A 24,461-nucleotide genomic window follows, 5' to 3' on the forward strand; every position below is an offset into this window, starting at 1 on the left:
ATTGCAAATCTTAATAAAAATTATATCAGAGAAGAATTTTGGAATAAGCAGGTTGGCTTGATGGGGCCCTCACTGGATTCAGAGGCTTTCCTTGCGGCGTTGTACCCACGTCCCGCCAGAACAACTCGTTCTCGAGAATGCTTGCTTGCCACACATGGCGTTTTAAAGAAAGAAACCAAAATAGAACATCTTGTAAGTGGGAGATCCTTAGTGACTGTATGGGAGAAAAAATTAAAATCAGCCCTGAAGGCATCATTATTATAAAATTATTTTTTAAAAAAACAGCTAATGGAATTCTCTCCCCTCCCCCCTGCCCCCAATCCCTTCCTGTCTTTCTCTGTCTCTAGAGAATTAGGTGTACAAACTAAGGAATGTTAATCCGTTGCTTTTCAGTGACTTTTAAATGGTTTCCTGCCTAATTTGGACAGGGTATTTCTACCTTTTAAGCAACGTTATGAAACTAGACTAAATCTCCATAACCCTCAAACGGCCTTGCCTTGAATTTTAACACAGAATGTAGAGAGTATTTCATGCCATGCCTGTCCCAAGAACTAATGCTCACCTGCCACAGTCTGGGCCCCTCTAGCCACTTACATCCCCTGTGCTCTCACTGTGTGCCATGTTTCTGTTTTGGAATAATGGTTACTTGAGGGGCGCCTGGGTGGCGCAGTTGGTTAAGCGTCCGGCTTCAGCCAGGTCACGATCTCGCGGTCCGTGAGTTCGAGCCCCGCGTCGGGCTCTGGGCTGATGGCTCAGAGCCTGGAGCCTGTTTCCGATTCTGTGTCTCCCTCTCTCTCTGCCCCTCCCCCGTTCATGCTCTGTCTCTCTCTGTCCCAAAAATAAATAAACGTTGGAATAATGGTTACTTGAATAATGTCAGCCCATCTCATAGACTGTAGGCCTCCTGAGGGCAGAGTTGCAATCCATTTTGCTCACCATTATAGTCTCAGTGCACTACCTTGTCTGTAATAGTTGCTAAATACATTAATTGTGAATGGATGACTATATTCCACAATGCACAGAGTTTTTGACATCCTCATCTTTTTGTAGACCTCTCCTTCCTCCTTTTTTTTTTTTTTTTTTTTTTTGTCTGAAACCCACCTCGCCTTGGCAACACTTCCGTGGTAACTCTGTGATGGAGGTTCTGCTCTCCCTCACCCCTCACCATTGACATTTGATCCCGACTGCCATTCCTGCCTGCCTGGCTTCCAGTAGTGCGTGTATTCTCGCTTGAAGTGCATGCTATCCTGTGGAGTTCCTCTTCACGTCTCTGGTACTGTCACATCCTGACTCCTAGCTCACTTCCTCACATTCATCAAATGAGGGTCAGGCTCTCCTTCTCCACCTGGAGTCTCCTTATCCTGGATGAAGGAGAAGCCCATCCCCACGTGGCTAGTCAGCGCGCTCTTAGATTTCCACACTCTCTCCCTTTAGGCTCTTTCCCCTCAGTCCATAAACATGCCAGAGTATCCCCCACATTGGGTGATTTTAAAACAAGTAAACTAAACTTTTTCTCAGTATAAGAGAAGTCCAAGGTTCTTCATTACGTACAGCCTACTGCCTTCTAAATGTAATCATTCTCTAAGAGTTTACCTCTGGCCCTCAACTGCCGCTTTTGTTTGGAAGACTCCCCCAGATAACTTCAACATCGACTTCCCGCTCGTGTGCCAGTAATGTATTTCTGACTGTCTGCTGGCCATCTTCCCTTGAATGTCCTGCCAACACCTGAAGTTCATGGTGCCTGAACACAAGCCATAGGTCTTTCTCCAAGTCGCCTCTTGACATTCCACCACACCTCAGAGAGGTTCAAGCTGTAGAATTCTTCATGACTTCTCCAGATAGTTCCCCTGTCTCCTCACTTCTTTTTCCTCAATGTCCCTTGGATCCATTTATCATTTCTAATTCATTTTCACTGCTCTCCAAGTTCAGATGCCTGGTTGTTGCAGTCACCTCTTAACTGAACTACAAGGATATAAATCTGGGAGCCCTGGGGATTCTTTATGATGTAAATTCTCCTCCCAGCAAGGCTGCCTGACACCGTATAAGCCTGGAGGTTTCATTTCTGCCTTGGGTTGATAGTCCAGAATTCTGCATGTGGCCACCGTTCTCTTCACAGATACCAGCCTTGGTGACTTGGTGTGACTGTTAGGAGACTTTGGACTATAGACAGAGTTATCACATTATATGTAGATTTTCAAGGCTCTTATTTCTTCACCAGCTTTTTAACCTAAAGATATTGGCCCAAATTTAATGGGTTATTTTATTAATACTTCTGTTACATTCATTCACAATGGGAAATTTTTCATAATTTTGCTCAGGCAGGATTTAGCCGCTTACTTAATAATTAAGAAATTTCATTTGATTTGGTTTTATACCTTATACATAAGGTCTGCCAATTTCTCCCCTTAAATTTCATCCTTTAAGAAAAATTTTTTTTAACGTTTATTTATTTTTGAGACAGAGAGAGACAGAGCATGAATCGGGGAGGGTCAGAGAGAGGGAGACACAGAATCCGAAACAGGCTCCAGGCTCTGAGCGTTCAGCACAGAGCCCGACGCGGGGCCAGAACTCACGGACTGGGAGATCATGACCTGAGCTGAAGTCGGACGCCTAACCGACTGAGCCACCCAGGCACCCCAAGTTTCATCCTTTTTAAAAAAAAAAAATTTTTTTTTTTACATTTATTTGTTTTTGAGAAACAGAGTGAGACAAAGCGTGAGTGGGGGAGGGGCAGAGAGAGAAGGAGACACAGAATCTGAAGCAGGCTCCAGGCTCTGAGCAAGCGGTTAGCACAGAGCCTGATGCGGGGCTCGAACCCACAAACTGTGAGATCAGGACCTGAGCCGAAGTCGGACGCTCAACCGATTGAGCCACCCAGGCGCCCTCCCTTAAGTTTCATCCTTATGCCTATGCTCAGCAAACCGAGTGGTCATTATCTTTAACATAGAGGAAGTGAAATTCTCTTGGTTGGTGGTTTGCCCACTGGGGCTGTGTCAACCTTTTCTTCATTTTAACAAACACAGTATAATCTCCACACGCCATGACCTGCTCCCCACTCAGACTCGGGAGTTATAGGAGATGATTAGGGTAGGGGAAGGAAGGTAGAATGTTGATTGCTTCCTTTTTTCTTATTTTTCACTTCTGCAGCAGCATTCTTGCTGTTCCCAAGTAGAGCCATCAAATCTGTTCATAGTACTCTTTGCTTATTGTGATACCAGTGGTATTTGAAACTTGAAATGCATTTATTTTACAATAAAAGTGATTTTCCGTTTGCAAAGTGATCCTTGTTCTACTCAATCACGTTTCTTCAGGGCCCCAATACAAGTGATATTATTTAATCTGTTAAATATCCTGTAGCAAGTCTAGGGGATGTTGTGCATGTCAGAGCATGAGGATGTCCTACAGCTGCACAAACATACTCATTCTTCAGGCCTATCGGCCACAAGTTTAAGCTCTGAAATTCTTTGTCAGTGCTTGCAGACAGATGGAAGTCTTTAGTAGCTTTTCCCCGTGGGGGTTTAAAAATAATGGCTGCCTCCATCAGAAAAACAAGTTAAAAAACTGATGATATCAAATTCCTAAAACTAATACTATGATAAATAAGGATTACGGGCAATCAGAAGACCATAGTTAGTATCAGTGAAGAGCACACTCTGTCTGCAACCAGCATGAACTTACCCGGGAAGACATCGGGATTGTTTAAGAGACAAAACAGGACCTACCCATCCTTCGGAATAGTCCGGGGAAGCAGCCAGAGGTAGAACTGAGTTATTGTTCATTCGGGTTTATGTCTTGCCTTCTCTTAAACTAGCTCTCCATTCTCACCTATGTCCCTCTGTTCCATTTTGTACAAAGGATACTCTTGGAGGCAAACTATTTCCTTTAAAGCCCAAATACCAGCTTTGTGACCTTGGACACATTACTTGGTTCTCTCTGGGCTTTACCTTCCTTATTTATAAAGGGGGAATGCTAATAGCACCCGCTTCACAGGGTTGCGTTGACAGTTAATGAGGCAATATTCATAAAGCACTTAGAACTGGTCTTAATGTGGCCTGAAAGATCGATACGTTCAGCACAAATCAGTATGAGGATCATAGCATTTTCAAGTTGGAAAGGAGCCTAGAGATCATGTAACTTAGTTTCCTAATTTCAGCAATGAAATACCGGGGTGCCTGCGGAAGGTCACAGGGCTTGGGACCCAACCCTCTTCTTCACTTACAGTTAGTTAACCATTGCAGTTGGATCGTTGAAACCCAGAACGTTAACTGAAATTTATTGTCTTTTCTAATTCTGCGCTGTCTTTGCTTTTTTTCTGCAAAAAGAGTCTTAATGCTCTTTTAGAGCTACCAGGAGGTGCTTCCGGCTCCCCAGTCATATTCCAAGGAGGACAGGATCACGGAGTGGGGACAAAGGCCTGGGTCAGAAATCACATGACCTAGATTATGTCTTTGCCATTAGTTAATGATTTGGAAAGCCACATAGTCTTCCTAGGTCTCAGTTTTTTCACACATAGGTTTTTAATATACATAGGATAACGTAGAACTCCTGTGTTAAACACAGCTGTAGTTCCCAGAACGAACACTGTTGTACTCAAGTGTTTCTGTGGATTGCATAGCTCAGAACTGCTGCATACCCTAATATGCAGAGTAAAAATAAACACGGGGCGCCTGGGTGGCACAGTCGGTTAAGCGTCCGACTTCAGCCAGGTCATGATCTCGCGGTCCTTGAGTTCGAGCCCCGCGTCAGGCTCTGGGCTGATGGCTCAGAGCCTGGAGCCTGTTTCCGATTCTGTGTCTCCCTCTCTCTCTGCCCCTCCCCCGTTCATGCTCTGTCTCTCTCTGTCCCAAAAATAAATAAACGTTGGAAAAAAAAAATTAAAAAAAAATAAAAAAATAAAAAAAAATAAACACAAAGCTGTCATTATTTCCAGAAAATACACTGCTTCTCCACCTTTAATCTTGCATAGGGGATCTTCCAATTTAGCGGTTTCAGGTCCATCTCAAAAAGATAGATTAGCTTTCCCGCAGATCTGGTAAAGAAAAGGAGGTGCTATTTGCGTTTTCCACATAAAGAAATTAGTAATGATATCCTTTATACATAGAAGAGCTTTGCATAAAGCTCGTCGTTGTCAAGGGCTCTGTCGTCTTGGGTCTTGCTAAGATAGCACATTTCTATTTTGTGGCTAGGTAGCTTTGCTTTGGATAGCTCGTGTATTTAGATGAATGTCACAGACATAAAGTTCAGTGAAAAAGGACAGACACGAAAGAGTAATGCTGCATAATTCCACTAAGTTGAAGTTCAAGAATAGATAACACCAATCAGTGGTAATAGGGGTTAAAACAGGGGTTATTTGGGGGATGGGAGAGGATGGGTATCGACTGGCAAGAAGCACAAGAAAGGTTTTCGGGTCTGGAAATGATTCTAGACTTTGATCTGGATGGTGACTGCTTATACAAGTTCTTTTCCTGCCTGTATGTGTACCTAAAAATTATTTTGAAAGAGCTCCATAGTATTAATTTGAATGACTAATCTTACTCCAGGTCCCTTGACATAACATTATAGCTTCTGGAAATTGGCAAATACAGGGTCAAGTTATGAGAGCAGTCTTCCTCCAGGGGGATTAATATTCCTTCTTTTTCCTCTATTGATAGCAGCATTTTTCACATTCTATTCTTTTTCTTTAAATATAATTTCTTGTTTACATTCTATTCTTTTTGCTCTAAATGGGTTTTAAAAGATGATGGCTAAATAATTTAAAAACTATTGTTAGCCATGATTACTACCTTAATGTTGATTATTTTTTTAAGCTGTCAGCCGATGAAAAGCAATTTTTTTCCCCACACCAATCAAGATCTTTTCTAACTCTAAAATTGCATTATTTTATGATTTTAAGTAATGGTATATACATTGATATACAGAAAGTTCACTAATTCTCTAGTTCCTTTGTAAAAATGTTCACGTTTAACCATTTCACATGTTCAGACATGACCTTATAAGTTTGCTTTCGTTTTTTTCCCATAAAGACATATCATGGGTCTATTCTGAGCAGAGCAGAATGGCAATGAGAACGTTTTTCTTGGCTTTACTTTAAAAGGTCAGCCATCCTTGATTTGGTCAACTTTCAGGCCGTTCCCTCCTTGATTTCCACCAAAATGTCTACTGATCTTTTTTGGTCCCCGGTCAAATCTCTTACTCCCTGTGAAACAGTCCCCCGTCACCTCAGTCAGCGTTTACTGCTCCCCTCTGGGCTCCCACATTTGGGCTCTGCTTCCTTGTTACACTGCCTCCCCATCTGCTGGCATCGCTGAGCACTGATCACACCTGCTTCCCCAACCATCCTGCAGGCCCCATAAGGGTGAAAATCCTGTCTCACTGTCTGTGATCTCCCAGGACCTTACATGGTGGGTTCTATAGCCCCGAGTTAAAGCAGGCCTTGCCATGCCGTGGTGAAGCGGGCTGTCTCTGCCTAAAATCCAAGCTCCGCCACCCACACAAGTGTGTCACGTGAGGAAGACACTTACTCATTATCATACACACACACACTGCCAAATACTGAGCTAGGTATTTAGTCTCTGGGAATCTCACCTTTCTCATCTCCAAAATGGGACTAATAATAATCTCTGTCTCAGAGCTCTTGTGAGAATTAGCATGAGCAGGTGCAGGTGAAGTGCTCAGCACAGTGCCTGGCACGCAGTAAATGCTCAGTGAATATTACTGATTATCAGTTAGTGCTTACTAATTCTTGCTTGCAGGAGGGGATGAAACTCATGGCGGGTCAGTGGCTGGTTCTTGCGGGGTACCTGTTCGTCAGCCCTTTGACACCGGCATGAGCCATGGGATTTCTGTTCCTGAGTTGTGCCGTTCGCTCTTGTCCCATCCCCAGGAGTGCAGGGGAAAAAATGGATAAGAAATACATCCTCGGTTGTCATGAAATAAGTTTCAGTTCTTTAAATCTACTTTGATTCCCAAATAAAATTCTATTATTGAAAACAGTTCAGCTTTAATGATTTAAAAATAAAGAACAAAGAACTTTTTATTCCCAGATTTGTCATTCTATGTTAGCAGTACATGATTCTAATCCCAGCATGGTGTGTGTGTGTGTGTGTGTGTGTGTGTGTGTGTGTGTGTGTGTGAGAGAGAGAGAGAGAGAGAGAGAGAGAGAGAGTATTGGGGGTATGTTTGGATCTCCTCTCTCTTTATGGCCTCGCAGTAAGTGGGAGTGGATACTTCCTGACACCATTTTTCAAGTCCCATTTTCTACCCTTTTGAAAGATGTTGAGTATCAATTACCTTATTTGGGTCTATTGTTTGCTAAAAAAAGTGCTGAAATAGCAATTTAATGACCTGTAAATACCTCTTAGTGATAAAATACTAGGAATTGAAAATATTGATAAAAAGAGATTTTAAAGAGAAAGATGGGCAATCCTAAAGCATAGTAACTTCCAAAACTCCTTTGTGCAGAAATTTTTACTGTTAGTAAAAGGCAGTACCCTCTAAGGTCTCCCTACAGCTGATATCCTCACCCTTAAGCAGCTCTTAAATCCTCATCCTCATGCACCTCCATGCTAGCTAATGCCACATTTATAAAAATGAATGCTTTATGGCACAAAAACAGACACACAGATCAGTGGAACAGAATAAAAAACCCAGAAATGGACTCACAACCATATGGTCAACTAATCTTCAACAAAGCAGGAAAAAAGACAGTCTCTTCAACAAATGGTGTCGGGAAAACTAGATGGCTACATGTGAAAGAATGAAATTGGACCACTTTATTAGACCATACACAAAAGTAAATTCAAAATGGATGAAAGACCTAAATGTGAGACAAGAAACCACCAAAATCCTGGAGGAGAACACAAGCGGCATCCTCTTTGACCTTGGCCATAGACACTTCTTATGCAACACGTCTCCAGAGGCAAGAGAAACAAAAGCAAAAATGAACTACTGGGACTTCATCAAAATAAAAACCTTCTGCACAGTGAAGGAAACAATCAACAAAGTGAAAAGGCAACCCACAGAATGGGAGAAGATACTTACAAATGACATATCTGATAAAGGGTCAGTATCCAAAATCTATAAAGAACTTATCAGACTCAACACCCAAAAAGCAAATAATCCAATGAAGAAATGGGCAGAAAACACAAATAGACACTTTTCCAAAGAAGGCATCCACGTGGCTAACAGACACATGAAAAGATGCTCAACATCACTTATCATCAGGGAAATACAAATCAAAACCACAATGAGATACCGTCTCACACCTGTCAGAATGGCTAAAATTAACAACTCAAGAAACAACAGATGTTGGCAAGGATGCAGAGAAAGGGGAACCCTCTTACACTCCCGGTGGGAATGCAAACTGGTGCAGCCACTCTGGGAAACAGTATGGAAATTCCTCAAAAAGTTAAAAATAGGGGTGCCTGGGTAGCTCAGCCGGTTAAGCATCTAACTTCGGCTCAAGTCATGATCTCATGGCTCATGAGTTCGAGCCCCATGTCGAGCTCTAGGCTTACAGATCAGAGCCTAGCGGCTGTTTCAATTCTGTCTCCTCTCTGTCTTTGCCCCTCTCTTACTTGCATGCATGCACGCACACACGCACTGTCTCTCTCAAAAATAAATTAACTTTTTTTAAGTTAAAAAAAATGAATGCTTTATTTTAAAATAGTTTTAGGGGCACCTGGGTGACGCAGTCAGTTGGGCATTGACTCTTGATTTTGGCTCAGGTCATGATTTCGTGGTTCGTGGGTTTGAGCCCCATGTTGGGCTTTGCATTGACAGTGGGAGCCTGCTTGGGATTCTCTGCCTCCTCTCTCTGCCCCTCCGCTGTAAGCATGCTCTGTGAATGAATGAATGAATGAATGAATGAATACAACTTTAAAATAGTTTTAAATTTGTTGAAAAGTTGTAAACATAGTGCAGAGAGAGAGAGTTCTCACATACCCCCCTACTTAATTTCTTCTGTTGTTCATCTCATGTGTGAGTTGAATAAATTTGTTACAACCATGGAACAGAGCATTGGTACATTACTGTTAACTGCCTATTTGATAAATTTCTGTTTAAATGAAAAATAAAACCTGCCCGTAGTCTCTGAATTCTCAACACTTGGTAATGTGGAGAAGTCCTATTAGGTGTGAGCTCCATTCGGTAGGAAAATAGACTTAGCTGTGCCATTTAAAATGTCTATGTTAGAAGAGCTAATGACTGTATTTCACAATATTAAAATATTTAACGATCTAAAATATTTTGAAATATTTTAAAATGTTGATCTCAAGTGTGAAAAAGAAACTTCTGGTGAAGAACAGGATACTCTTCTTATCATGAAAGTTGATCCAAATTAGCCTTTAAAACAGTCAGGAAATTTAGACTTTCATCTGCGATTTGCCTAGCAATGTGTTCTCATCTACATGGAAATGCAAAATTCAATGGAACCGGCAGTATTCTGGGTGTTGGGAGGAGAGGAGAGTTTATGTTATGTGCATACTACTCAAAAGCAGTGAAAATCCCCTACACATTCATGATTTAAGAGAAGTACAATGGCGGTGTGGCCAACTGTGCCGACATATGGTTCCTGATTACAAATATGGTTTGCTCTACTAACCCAACAATTACAAAATTACAGGTGAATTTATTCAGTCAGAAAAAAAGATATGCATATGTGTGCACTGCTCTGGTCATTGGCACTGGCCCAGGCCCTTTCCAGAGTAGAGGTAAAGACTGGAACTGTAAATGCATAATAAAGAAAGATAACAGCAGTTAATTTCTTATGCAGCTATGAATTTAACATTAAGGCTTTAATTCTTCACTCACTCAATCTCTCCATCTGTCACCTAGAGAACTATGTAATTTTTGTTTTGTTTATTTTTGTTTTCAGGAGAAAAAGTAGATTATTCTTCAAGGGTTTGGATCAAAAGCAGAATTTTTTATGGAGTGTCAGGGAACTGGATATGTGGCTTGAAAGAAAATGGGAAGTGGATGTGTGTCTCTAGCCACAGAGACAGATTTGAGATTTAGACTCTCATTCCTATATCTGTGATAGTCAGCCCTTATATGTTTCGCAGCATTTAAATTGTTCAAAACTAAGCCCTTCAGCATAAAATCGCAAAAAAAGAAGAAACACCATACATTCAGTTCCTCCCTCGGCTTACCCCTTCTTTGAGGAAGTGAAATAAAGAAGGATTTTACGTTTTCACTCTGGCTTAGCTTCAAAATCAGTCTGTTTCATATTTCTTCCTGCCTATTGCACTTTGGCCAGTATGAGCAGGGTAAAGTAGGGTCAGGAAACATATGAAAGAATCAGTCACTGCAGGATTTGCATTTCTACCTGAAATTAGGATAGATATTGCAGGAGGGAAGAATGGAGTTTATCATTCCATTTTTGGAAGAAGCCCATAAGGATTTAGGGGTTGGTGTATGTTGATTGTCTTTTGTCATTCAGTTTAAGATTTTTCTTGTTTTGGTATGTCAAGTGATTTAAAAAAAAAAAACAAAAAAACTTTTAAGTTTATTTTAAGAGACATAGAGAGTGAAGGAGTGGAGAGAGGGAGAGAGAGAATCTCAGGCAGGCTCTGTGCCTTTTTTTTTTTTTTTTATTGTCATAAATTCATTTTGGCTCCTTTAGAACTTCATATAAATGGAACCACACAGTATGTATTCTGTTGTGTTTGGCATTTTTCTCAGCACAATGTTTTTGAGACACATTCATCTTTTTGTATGAATGTATCAATGGGTTTTTATCATTATTATTACTGCTGAGTGTTATTTCATTGCATGAACAGTACCATAATTTATCCATTCTGGGCTGCTTCCAGTTTTTTGTCATTAAAATTTAATGGTTGGAATAACATAGGCCATCATTGTCTTCCTTCTGTTTTGAACTTCCTGCAAGGCAACTTAGGGTTTTGGGCCTTTTTTCTGATTAATAAAATGATTAAGTCACTAAAGATACATTCTACCACACACAATACCCACCTTTCCATACATTTCTTATTGTTAGTGAAAATTACCAGTTCATTTGAAGCTGAAAACTTTTTTTTTAATGCAATAGGAGCAAAAGATAATTTTAGCACCATAAAAATTAGAATTTAGGGGCACCTGGGTGGTTCAGTCACTTAAGTGTCCGACTTCAGTTCAGATCATAATCTCACAGTTTGTGAGTTTGAGCCCCGCATTGGACTCTGTGCTGACAGCTGGGAGCCTGGAGCCTGCTTTGGATTCTGTGTCTCCCTCTCTCTTTCTGCCCCTCCTCTGCTCATGCTCTGTCTCTCTCTCTCTCTCTCTCTCAAAAATGAATAAAGTTAAAAAAAATTTTTTTAAATAGAATTTAGCTTCTTGGCACTAAGTTTTATTTTGTGAAGGAGAAACTATGGTTTTAACTACACCATAACTGTAATATTCATTACTGAGACTGCCATATTAGCCTCTGGAGGAACATCCAATTTCAGGAATAGAATAAAACCTTGAATAGCGAGTAACTTGCTCTGCGAATGTTCTGCAAGACAAGGAAACATTTCTAATAAATTTTAACTTGAAAAACGAGCGATGTCTCACAATACGAGTAGAATGTGACACTGGATGTCACATGATCCCAACTGAGCCAATGGTTCTTGAAATTCGCTTTGATATACAAGTGCTTTGGATTACAAGCATGTTTCTTTCTGGAATGAATTATGCTCGCAAACTAGGCTTTTACTACTTAGAATATTCTGTTCCTTCACAAAACATCGATGTAGTTGCTACAGATGAAATCAGCTGTGTTTTGCAGGCCTTTATTTGGCCCTAGCTAGTATGTAAGTCTCTTGCTTCTCTTCTATTTCTCCAAAATGATTATCTGAGGGGACTGTAATTTCTGATTGATTGATTTACTGACTGATATCAGGGGAGTTCTGCCCCTGGGAAGTGGGGCAAAATAAACTTTATGTGAGATTCCAATTAAAGTGGCCATGCTTGCTATTAAAGTACAGGAAGAAACATGATGTTGTTTCAATTTTTTATTACAGCTTTTCTCTGACTTTATTTTTCTTTATACAGTTGATGGACTCGACAAAGCTTCCATAGCAAACTCAGATGGCCCAACAGCAGGCTCCCAAACACCTCCCTTCAAGAGAAAGGGGAAACTCTCCACCATCGGTAAAATCTTTAAGCCTTGGAAATGGAGGAAAAAGAAGACCAGTGACAAATTCAGAGAAACCTCAGCAGGTATGAATATCATAACTTTGTTAAAAGATGAGTTGTTAAATCTTTGAAAAGATAACCAATTGTGTCGTATAAGGCTTTTTTCTCCCAGAAAAGAAAATCCATATTTGAAATGAAATTAATTTAAAGATGAAACAACCTAAGAGTTCTGATTTGCCTCCTTTTCCACTCATTGACTTTCAAATATATTCTTATTTTTAAATATATACTTGTAAATTCATACAGAAAACTAGTGTGGAGGAAGGGAGAGGTGAAATAGAAAATTAGAAGCAGAAATGTTATTTGTCAACATTGTAGCTGAAGTATCCGTGCACACACAGGCACTATTGTCTATCTACTTAGTTCCAGCAGTACAATCCTGTTTGTTAACTTAAAAAACTTTTTAATGTCTTTTTTGAATGTATTTGTTCTGTGGTCAAAATCTAAATGGCTGTTTGAAGGAAAAAGGTTGCTGTATTTATTGTTAAATTTAAAATTTCCATCATGCCTTTAGGACAAGTAAATGGTTTCTTTCCTAAGGGAGTCATAACACTGCTGTTGTGAAAATTTATTATAATTATTTTGTGGATTTGTTATACTTTAAGAATTATGTTATTTAGCACCTTTCATGTTAGACATTATTTAACCTTCGTGTTAAAGCTTCATGTGGACTCATGGAAGAAATGGGCTTTAGATCTCGGGCCAGAATTAAGCCTAACTTAAACAGGTGTCCAGTATCAGTGGGATTATCTTTAAGGTAGAAAGCCATTTATCTCATGATAGAAGTTCAGCTTTCTCTGTGCTTGTTGTCTAATACAGTCCCTTCATCAGAATTCCTCATTGCCCCAAGGTTAATATTGTCATTGTATGTGCAGGGTCACAGAGCATATCTTACTGGTCTGTGCTGACATGAGAGTTGGCCTTTAGTTCTAGGGCAATGAAATAAAATAGAAAATACCTTAGGGGCCCTTGGCTGGCTCAGTCGTTAGAGTATGCAACTCTTGATGTCAGGGTTGTGCGTTTGAGTCCCATATTGGGTGTAGAGATTACTTAAAATCTTTAAAAAAAGAAAGAAAGAAAATACGTCAGATAGCACAAGGGTATGGAATTGGGACATTCCTAACAAAATTGTCTCTGATGCATTTGCAGCTATATAACTTCTTTGAGCACTTAATGTTTAAAAAGATATAATGATACTGTATCTGGGATTCATGTCAAAATAATCCTGGAGGTGGGGTGAGTATAGATGAAAGAAGACTGACCACAAGGTGGTAATTGTTTAAGCTCAGTGATGGGTAACATGGGGTTTATTATTCTCACCTCTCTACTTGGAGATATTGGAAATTTCTATAATGAAAAGACAGAAAAAAAGAGATTTGGTTTAGGGGGCAATGAGATTAGCTTGGTTATTAAATTTTCTGTAGTTTCTAATTGACTTCTGGGATGAGGAGGCAGTGGGAAGTGGACAGAGTGCTGTGCTGAGTGAGGACATCTGGGTTCTGATATTGTCCTTGCCCCCTAGGGGCCATGTGACCTTGGGGAAGTCAGATCAGAGTTGAAGGAGTTGAATTCTAAAGTGCTTTCAGTTCCAGATTCTGTTGTCTCCTTCTAACCCCTGGCTGGGTATCTTGTTCTCCCTTGTTCTTCAGTTGTGAATGGAACCATACTGGTCTTCTTAATTGTCCCCCTCTTGGATTTCCCTAAGCACTGAGAGAATATGGCTCTTCAGGCGACCATGGCTACCCAAGATGGGAGTGGGGCTCTAGAGAGTAGCAGTGAGAAGATACTGAGAAGGGAAGGTGGAAAGAAATGTCTTCATTTGTCTAGCTTGCCCTTTACTTGAATCTAGGCTGCTAACTTCTCTCTCCCTAATGTAGAAAGGCAGCTACCAAGAAATTCTCCTTCACTTTTCTTTGTCATCCCTTTTTAATTATTTTAACAGTAGATAGTCTGTAACCCTGAATATTTAAGATTAGTCCTTTTAAACGGCATTAAGTATTATTTTATGTTATCCCATCTTTATTGAGGATAGCCTCCCCATCTTTGTCTTCTGTTTTCTTTTCAGATTCACACAGGATTTTATAGAAGTGTATGTAGCTCCAAGGAGTTATTTGTGGATACTATATTCCTAGCTCCTAAAGCTACCAAAGTGCATTAAAAACCTGAAAAAGTTATTAGATGTCTTTCTCTCTCTCTTTTTTTTTTTGCATCAATATTGTGACATAGCAGAATAAAAACAAGCCAAGTAGATGTGCTAACAAATCTTTGTGAATTTATCTGCTACATTTATTTTTGTCCTTTCTTTTTAAACCCATATTCTTAATAATATTTTACTTGTATTTCATGTTATGAAGTGTCCCATTATAAAGTATTTTATTATCACCTTATATATATGCTTATTTTAATGCTGAGCTTTATGAAGTGTATTAGTAAAGGCTAAAATACAGGGAGGCACAAAATGGTATAACATATGTTTTATTCACATTGAGGAAAGATGTCACGTCCTCAGGAAAACTGATGCATTTGGAAATAACCAAGAGAAAGGTGTTTTATTCTTTAATAAATTGTCCCAAACAATGAGCTCTCATTGTTTGGATATGACCCAGGCCATGTGCTATCTGGCAAACTATAAAGTACACCGTAGGCACATCCCACAATATGTCGGGATCCGAAAGAAGATGCATTTCTTCCAAGAAAAGTAAATCTTCTCTGTTTTTCCTTCTGAACTCCTGGCATTATAGTCGCTTGGATGTGGATCTTACTGTGTTTCACCACATAGTGATTAATACTGCTTTTCCTAGTCTGGGTTTCTGTTGTAGGATTTTTAGTTGGTAACGGATAGGATGCAACAGTGATTTATCAATGCCATTGTAATAAATGCCATTGTAATCATATGGTGGTGGTAGTTAAGAAGGCTCTTATTCAGAGCATGGGGCATGAGACTCTTGATCTTGGGGTTGTGAGTTTGGGCCCCACGTTGGGTGTAGAGATTACTTAAAAATAAAAATCTGAAAAAAAAAGGAGAAGAAGGGTCCTGTTCTCTGCCTGCTTTGGTGGTCCTTGAGTGTCAGCTATATTTTGGAGGGCCGTCCTGTTTGGGACTGTGCCCTGACTTCATGTTCTCTGGCCTTATTTTAAAGTGGAAAGTTACCTGTATCTTCAACTCTGTTTAGGCTGGTCCGTAGGCTGTCAGCTTCTAGGAGAGGAAAACAGCCCTCTTTGGCATTTACTTTCCCCTGGGGCCTCTTTTCATCATCTGGGTGCGAGGGCCCTTCTCTGGTCTTTATAGTTACATCCCTTCTGTGTCTTTAGAACTCAAAATGTCATTTATACTTCTTTTCCTACACAATAATTTCTTCCTTTTTTTTTTTCTTCCTGTTTCTCTGGGGGTGGGGTGTGGGTAGTGGCTGAGGCTCCTCCCTCTGGATCTTTAAACATGCTTCCATCTCCCCAAAGCTAAGAACACAAACAAATCCTGTCTAAACACAGTTGTTCCTCTAATTTCTGCATAGTCTGTTACCATCAAGAGAAACATCTTGGGGCACCTGGGTGGCTCAGTTGGTTGAGTGTCCAACTCTTCATTTCTGTTCAAGTCATGATCCCAGGGTCATGGGATCGAGCCCCATGCTGGGCTCCACACTGAGCATGGAGCCTGCTTAGTGTTCTTCTTCTCTCTCCGTTGCCCCTCTCTCCTGCTTGCATTCTCTCTCTCTCTCTCTCTCTCTCTCTCTCTCAAATTAAAAAAAAAAAGGAAAAGACCAAACATCTTGAAAATACAGCCTGTGTCACTGCTTCCACGTTCTCTCCACGGGGTCATTCCTTTCCCTCTGCTATCTGCCCCTGTGTCCAACGCTCCTCTGATGACATTCCAAGCCTCCCAACCAGGAAATTCAGTGTCATTCTTTCATTGCCATCCATTCCAAACTCTGCAACATTAGCCATCACTGGTTAGTCCTTCCTTGATTTACAAAAGATGTCATTATCTTGGTTGTCTTTGACTTTCCTTTCTCTCTCTTCTTTTCTCTCTAACCCCCCCCCCTTCTCATATCCCCTAAACCTTTTAAGGAATTTGCTATGTGTCTTAACCCGTCTCTTTCTTTGAATGTGCTTTTCTCATCTCTTCTCATATCTTCCAAACCAAGCCTCCACCCAAGACCTAGCCACATCTACCCAAGCACTTGATGGGTAGCAATGCCTGAGGAGTGCATGTTAACCCCAGATCCATTCATAAGTTCTACATATATCACTGAAAATGTGATGCATGCCAGGCACTGTACTGGAGCTGGGTATTCTTCACTGGGTATTCTTCCAGGTTCCTGCCGCTCCTGGAGCTTTCATTCTAAAGAGGTAACGTGCTGATAGATGCTATGAATGAACACAGAGTGAGGGAAGAGGCAGTGGGAAAGTACTACGTACAAAATACATTCCCATGCAAAACAGATCCTTGCCAATCCCAGCTATCCATGCTGTTGCAGACATGGCTTTCTTTGGCATCCTGACTTTGAACCATGGAGTCCTTTGACTTTTCCTTGCCTCTTACCATCTTCTACGTTCCAAGGGTTCCAAAACCTTTCATGTGTTTTCTCCTAGTGCAAGGTCTCTACCATTAGCCTTTCTTCTCAGTCCCCATTGTCTGATCCTTATCACTCTATTATTGCAGGTAGCCTCTTTGCTGTATTTAGGTATTAGCTGTACTAGCTGTAGAAACCTACAGAATGCTAGAGAAGGTAGGGAGAGGTGAGGTTCTGGCAGTAAACCTGCCCACAGGGGGACCTGACCCAGCTGGTGAGGCTGACAGAGAAAGTTCAGGATGCCAGGAGCTGCCAGGAATCCCAGAGTAACCACAATGATAACTTCCCAAGCCTCAGGTCAGGCAAATAGAACAGTGGGTATTTCAGACCAAAATGTCATGTGTTCCACCCAATAAAGTAGAATAACAGAGCATCCCGGAGAGTGAGAGTGGGGGATCTGGGCAGGCCTTAGTAGCCAGGGCGTTCTTTACTAAGTGGTAGTATTCATGGGAAGATGGTGCCGGCTATGCAAATAAAAAAACTCACAGAACTCCCATCCGTGTTTTTCCAGGAACCAGGAAATAGAGCTGGTAACTAGGACAGGAAGTTACCAAAGGACTGAGGACGCAAACTCACTGTATAGAGTGGAAAGCAGTGTATGGGTTTTGGGGAGGGGTCCCCTCAGACCCCAAACCTCAGGTTCAGGAGCTCCTGTTGCTGGAAAGGCATAGCTCAAGAGCGAGGTGGCCAGAAAGAGCGAGGCTTCTTGTGGATTCGGGGAAATAGGTAGGCAAACTGTGCACCTTCGCCCTCTCTCCTCTTGGATTCCACCATGGAGGAATTTTCCTCAGGTGGAACTTGGGTCCCATTGCTTCTTGCTCAAAAGTATGACTGACCCCATATTGTTTCCTAAGTGAATTCCAGACTCTTCAGCTGTCCTCAGTGTAACCCAAACTGACATTTCCCCTAATTTTTCTCAAATAGTCACTTATATTGGCTTTCAGTCACGCAGGGTCACTTACTGAACGTGCCCCTAAGCTTTCTTGTCTCCAGGCCTTTCTTCCTCCCACAGCTACACCTGGGGGAAATACTGTGTCATGCAAGGGTCATGACACATCTCTTCTTTCTTAAAGATACTCTTTTTTTTTCCTAACGTTTATTTATTTTTGAGAGAGAGAGTGTGCAAGTGGGGCAGAGACAAGGGGACAGAGGATCCAAAGTAGGTTCTGTTGCTGACAGCAGTGAGCCTGATGTGGGACTCAAACCCGCGAACCGGGAGATCATGACCTGAGCTGAAGTAGGACACTCGCCGACTGAGCCACTGTGCCCCTCTTAAACACATTCTTCACCTTGATTTTGTATCAGCTGAATACAAACCTTCCCTCCTTTTCTTGTGATTCTTTAAAAATATGTATAGTTTGACTTCTCTAATTTATGTGTCTGCTCTTAATTTGCTATGTAAAATATTTAAGGGCAGAGACTTGCTCGCTCATTTTTGCCTCACTTCAGGTGCTTTATATAATAGTTTATACCTAGTATGTACTCTTGAATGTGCCTTGAATTGCTTATTTATTGAATATCCACTATAAAAATACAGCACTGGATGCTTAGGACTTTGTAAAAGAAATTGAAGACTGAAAAATCATAATGAAAAGAGAAAGACAGTAAATAAAATACTAACCAAAAGCATGTACTCTCAATTAGAACCATGTACAACTATCAAGAAGTCAATAAAATAATGAAGGAAAATTTCTCTTTCCTCTCTTTTGCCCTTATTTTTAAAGTAAGTTATACTCCTAAAGAAAGAAATTTATCTTCATCATAACCATGGCTTCCAGAGTTGTGTTGTTAGTAATGCAGAAGGAATGCCTGTCTAGATTTTTAGATAACATTGTCGCAAGTTATCAGCATTCTGAGAATGGAGAGTGGTTTGTAGAGAGGCATCTGGTTGAAGCTTTAATTTACTGATACTCTGCATTCCCTATTAATAATAATATCACCGTGCCAGGTTCTGTTCTGCTGCAAGCACTTTCTTCACGTTAACTCATTTAATCATCTAAGTTTATGAAGTGTCACTGCTACTGTTGTCCCAGTTTTACTGATGAGGACACTGAGGCCAGAAAATTCAGATGACTTACCTGAGGAGGCACACCCGGACGGAGGCAAAGGTGGTGTCTGAACCCAGGCAATATGGTGCCACAGCCAGTACCTTTGACCATCGCACTATGTTGTACCTCTAGAAGATAACTTCATACCCGGATCGGTGAGGACTGAGCACTGAAAGGTGATCCTACTTTGTGGGTTTGCTTCATATACTAGAGTTTTTGCTGTGAGAAGGATTTGGTTGGAAGAATAATTTAGGTTCCACTTACCTGCCTAATTTCAGCAGTGTAGGCACAGAAAAATGGTTGACAAGGGTCAAAATTTATGTTTGGTCCTATTAAAGATAATGTTCTCTGTAACCATAGTGGCATAATGTCTCTGTTTGGGATTATTTTCTCTATCTAGAAAGTAGGGCAAAAGTAGAAGGTTTTCCTAGGACGATATTTGTTAAGGACTGGTCTGATTGCATTGATAAATGACAGCATTTTGATCTTATCTGTCTTGTTCTACCATCTGTCTTGTTCTTCTTCCATCTAAAAGATGGAAGGACTTTTGTGTATCATTTACCTTAGCACCATATTGGAGGAAGGGAAGAGAATCTCCCCACAGGAAGTTACAGAAAGAAGTTATATACAGAAGGAAGCCAAAAACGACACAGCCCGACCAGGTCTGCCGAGCCCTCCACTCATTTGTCTTCTCAACAGATGTTTGCTCAGCATCCACATCTACTCTGTGTCAGGCACTGTTACAGAGAGTGATACAGCAAGGAACAAAGGAGACAATGCTGCCTTCCCCTATGGAGCTTATATTCTAGTAGCGGTAAGAGGCAGAAAGTAAACCCCCAAAGTTAGTATATTAAAAAGTGCGAAGGAAAAACATAAAGCAAGGAATAGGGAAGGTGGGAGGTAAGTTTCAGTTTAAGATGCCCGTGGCCGGAGAAACTTTACTAGGAAAGCGACACTTGAACAAAGACACAAGGGAGGGGAAGAAACGCACTCAGGGAAATCCTATTAAGTAAGAAATCACTGGAGTGAGAGCATGTATTTCCTTCTAACAGTGGTGTCAACCTACTGAATGTAGTCCGTTATAAACTTTATCCAGTCATTTAACAATTAAAATACCTCACATTCATGAACGTCTTGGTTGTTAATCTTGATATCTGTTGCTGACACCATGGCTCCTGACAAACCATGTAATTTCACGCGATACAATTCTAGAAGAGAAGCGAGAATCCAGGAAAGGAATTTAACTTTGTAATATAAACGTTTTGTTACAGCTTCCTTTCTATGTTTTTTTAAATTCATTTTTTAATTTTAGAGAGAGAACGTGCATGTGAGTAGGGGAGAGGGGCAGCAGGGGAGAGACAGAGAGAGAGAGAGAACCTTAAGTTGCCCCACCTTCAACACAGAGCCCCTTGTGGGGCTCAGTCCCACCACCCTGGGATCACAACCTGAGCTGAAATCAAGAGTAGGACGCTCAACCGACTGAGCCATCCAGGCACCCCTACAGCTTTCTTTCTTAAGTTAGAATTTGAGAGCCAGATTTTGACAGAGTATCAGAAATACAGCTTCATGGAGTCCAAGTTTAGAACCTTCATATGTTGTTGTTTTTGTTTTTGTTTTTTTTTTTTGGTTTTGGTGGGTCTGGATATCAAGGTCTTCAGAGAATGCCTTTATAAATTGAAAGAATTCATGTATGATCTCCTCGGGTAAATGCTCCTTTGCTTACATGCTGATGCTGTCTGCAATACTGCTTTGCTAAATTACTTGGGATGACAAGTATGTTTCCAAATTAATTTACAAAATTCAGTTTGATCCACGATGTACCTGAAACTGGCTACAATTAGGATTTGTTCACATACAGCCAAACACTACTTCTTGAAACTATGGGAAAATATCGTCTGAATTTTACACTTAAATTAAGAATTTTAGGGCTGTAGAGTGCCTTCCCAGTCATCTGGATCTGTCTCCAAGGCAGGAATGCCCACTGTCCCCAGCAAACCTGACAAGATGAAGTGGTTCGTTCAGCTTCTGAGCTCCTAATTCCTCACTCTAATTATTGAGGAACTTTTCTTTTACGTCGACTTGAAAGAAATTCTCTCCAATGTTTCCAGCTACCCCCTGGCACTAGTGTGTGTATTTATACAGATCTCCTGATCACAGTGTTACATAATGGTCCTTCCTTCTTTTCTTAAAGTTCTTTCATCCCATCGATGTATTCTCAATTCAGAGTTTCTCAGCATGGGGCCATACCAAATTGTCCAGGTTATTCAGTACATTTTTATTGAGTACCTGGCCCAAGGCAGCATGTTCTGAGGACACTTGATGAACAAGCCTGACAAGGTCCTTCCTCTCACATAGCCCACAGTGTAGCTAGACTTTCATGTTCCCTTTCCTGGCTATTTATTTTTATTTTTTTATTATTATTTATTTTGAGAGAGAGTGAGAGTGCGAGAGAGTGCGAGGGCAGGGGGGGCGGGCAGGGAGAGAGGGAGACACAGAATCCAAAGCAAGGTTCCAGGCTCTGAGCTGTCAGCCCAGAGCCCGACGCAGGGCTCGAACCCGTGAGTGTGAGATTATGACCTGAGTCGACGTCGGACTCTCAACCGAGTGAGCCACCCAGACCCCGCCCTTTCTTGGCTATTTTAATGCCAAGATAACATGGGGACTTCCCCCAAATTCTTATGATTATACTTCGCCAGCCACATTTTTTTATATTTAGAATTGCATCCAGAGTAGGAATTCATCTTGTTATTAAAATGACAAGAATTTATCAGTAGGAATTAAATATCTTCTGCTCTCTTCATGTTCTACATATAGAAGAACAGCCAAATCCTTCAGGCTGGGTGATCCATTTTTACCCCCTACGTACGTACAACAATGTGCTCTATGTCATTTCTGTGTACCCTTCTGCATATTCTCCAACATATGTCTCCCTCCATTCTGTGTGTTTTCTTGACAATGTCCAGCCGGGTGAGCTCCCTCCTACGTTAGACCTCCCCTTTGGGTCAGATTGGTCTCTTTCCAGTTATCACAAATCCTGTCCCACCACATCTCAAAGAATTACTTTACTGTGTGGACACCTTGGTTCTCCTCGATGTATTCTCTTCTGCCTCTGCACCTGTTCATATCATGCTCACACTTCTGGGATGCTGTTTTCTCTGAAAGCACTGGAAGTCTTTGCTGCTGTGTCTTCTGTCCTAGCTGCTGTCCTCCAAAGGACCTGATTTTGTGCCATTATCCAAGCACCTTCCTCCCTCTCTAATTCAGCTTTAAGGTTCTCTTCACCAGGCCAAACCAGTCAGTCTCTACCCCGCATGTTACTTCTTTTTCCACGGAAGGGACCCCATAAGTTGTCAGGCCTAGCATTTCTGTACAAATGTATGGTCCAGAAAATCAGACCTTGATTTGAGACCATCAGTTCAAGCAGCTACTCACTTTTGTTGTCCACTCTCTGGGTACCATGACCTTCAGCCAGAAGAGAAGAAAACCACAGCGCAGCCTTCTACGTCTTTCTGTTTCCTGCTCAGGACTTCTGACTAGATGGGCTGTCTGATTGTTTCTGGGGAAGACAACTATTCCTATTGCTAAAAATCAGGAGAGTAGGGGTCTTGGCATGTCCTTCTGTGTGTCCTGAGAAACACACAGGGGAAGACAGCGTTCCTTCTGACCACACCCAGGTCTCCATGTGAGGCGCCACCTTGAGCACACACATCAGTAAGCGCTCCTCAGGGACCACTGTTTGACTTCCTGCTGACACTCACTTGCTGTTCATTCGCACAGCGAATATTCACCAGCCTCCTACCATGAGCCTAGATGTCGTTCTATGCTCCAGGGGTACAGTTGTTAACAAAGGGCGAAAGTTTCAAGGCTCGAGAGCATTGTCCGTCAGTGTCTTGGGCGTACCGCTCCTCTCGGCCGTCTGTCTGCCTGTTTCCAGATCCACATCAAGCACAGCATCCGTTTCCTTCTCCTTGTGTTACCTGTTTTTCTCCTGGCAACCTCTTAACTGTCATTTTGATTCCTCTTTTCTTTCTCAAGACATTTCTCTTTGTAACTGCCTTAACCGTACTATGTTTCCATTCCTTCTGGGTATCTTTTACCTTTTCCAGATCAGAACAAAGAGAGATGTTTCCCAACTCCTTTCACCTCTGCTTTTAAGGGGAAAACTGGTTTATATTTATAGCTTGCCTATTGGTGGCTCCTCTCTGAGGAAGAAAAGCAGAGGTCACAGCCCAGAGATCACTGGAATGGTTTTTGCACACGCCAGACCTCATAGCCTCTAATTTAGATTTTTTAAATGTTTATTTATGTTTGAGAAAGAGAGAGAGAGAGAGAGTGGGGAAGGGCAGAGAGGGGGGAGACACAGAACCTGAAGCAGCCTCCAGGCTCTGAGCTGTCAGCACAGAGCCCGATGTGGGATTCGAACTCACGAAACACAGGATTATGACCTGAGCCGAGGTAGGACGCTTAACCCACTGAGCCACCCAGGAGCCCCCAGACCTCATAGCCTCAAGTTTACCTGTGGTCTTTTATTGGCACCCCTTTTGGAATCATTTCCTGTAAACTACCCCCAGCAAACTGGGGCTCTAGGGATGAAGCTTTTCACTGAGCACTGGCTTGTGCTTGCTGTGTCAAACCTTAGGCCTTTCAGAAAACACAAATAGGGTTTTGATTTTTCCAAAACTTTTCTCTGCCTTGCGTCTCGTTTTTACTGTAGCCATGGGCCAATGAGCCTATAGTCCACAGAAAAATATGGCTGTCTTTCCTGACAAGTCTGACGCTGGACTGCTGAGATTTTCTCAGAAGTAGTTGTGACTGGCTAAGGCTGGAAGCATATATACAAAGGAACTACTAACTAGTTCATTGTTACTGCCTTTGTGGTCCTGACTTTCTCAAAAGAGGTCATCTTCTTGGTCATTCACTACTCTAATACTTTTTCTTTGGGGTATGTGTGTGTGTAGTTCTGTGACTTTCATTATATGTTTGTGTTGTGTAACTGCCACCATTATTAGTTCTGTCACAGTTTTATCTCTCCTCAGTCCTCCTGTGCTGTCCTTTTATAATCACACCCTACCCCCTCACTATCACCTCCCCAACTCCTAACTTCTGGCAACCACCGCTCTATTCTTCACTATCACTTTGTTGTTTCAAGAATGTCACAAAAATTGAAATCATTCGCGTGAAATGTTTTGAGCCTGGCTTCCTTCACTCACCATTTCAGCTTTGAATTCATCTGGGTTGCTGCATGTATGAGTCATTCCTTACGATTTTTGGGTAGTCTTCTCTGCTCTGAGAAGAATCACCCTGCTTCCTTATCCATTCACCTGTCAAAGGACATAGATTGTTTCCAGGTCAGGGTGATTATGAATGGAGCTGCTATAAACATTCATGTAAAGGTTTTCTTGTATGTGAACAGAAGTTTTCATTTTGCTAGGGAAAATAGGTAGGAGTGAGATTTTTGAGCCATACATTAAGTGCATGTTTGACTTGATAAATGACTGCCACAGACTATTTTCCGGACTTTTGCATTCCTACCAGCAATGTAAGAAAGTTCCATTGTTCCCTTTCCTTGCCAGCACTTGGTATTGTCATTATTATTTTTTATTGTGGTAAAAAGACATATCCTAAAATGTAAACTATCTAAACCTTTTTATTTTTTTTTTTAATTTTT

At 41.3% G+C, this 24,461-nt stretch overlaps 1 protein-coding gene across 9 annotated transcripts in view; it reads left to right on the forward strand.

Annotated features, from left to right (window-relative positions):
• Window positions 1-24,461, forward strand: part of PHACTR2 (phosphatase and actin regulator 2) — a 274,251-nt gene that overhangs the window by 158,692 nt on the left and 91,098 nt on the right. For all 9 annotated transcript variants that reach the window (XM_045499878.1, XM_045499879.1, XM_045499883.1 and 6 more), the window contains exon 2: window positions 12,031-12,198. In XM_045499878.1, coding sequence (XP_045355834.1) covers window positions 12,031-12,198 — 168 coding nt within the window. The remainder of the gene's footprint in view (window positions 1-12,030; window positions 12,199-24,461) is intronic.

Source organism: Leopardus geoffroyi, chromosome B2 (assembly GCF_018350155.1).
Source record: "Leopardus geoffroyi isolate Oge1 chromosome B2, O.geoffroyi_Oge1_pat1.0, whole genome shotgun sequence".
NCBI lineage: Eukaryota > Metazoa > Chordata > Mammalia > Carnivora > Felidae > Leopardus > Leopardus geoffroyi.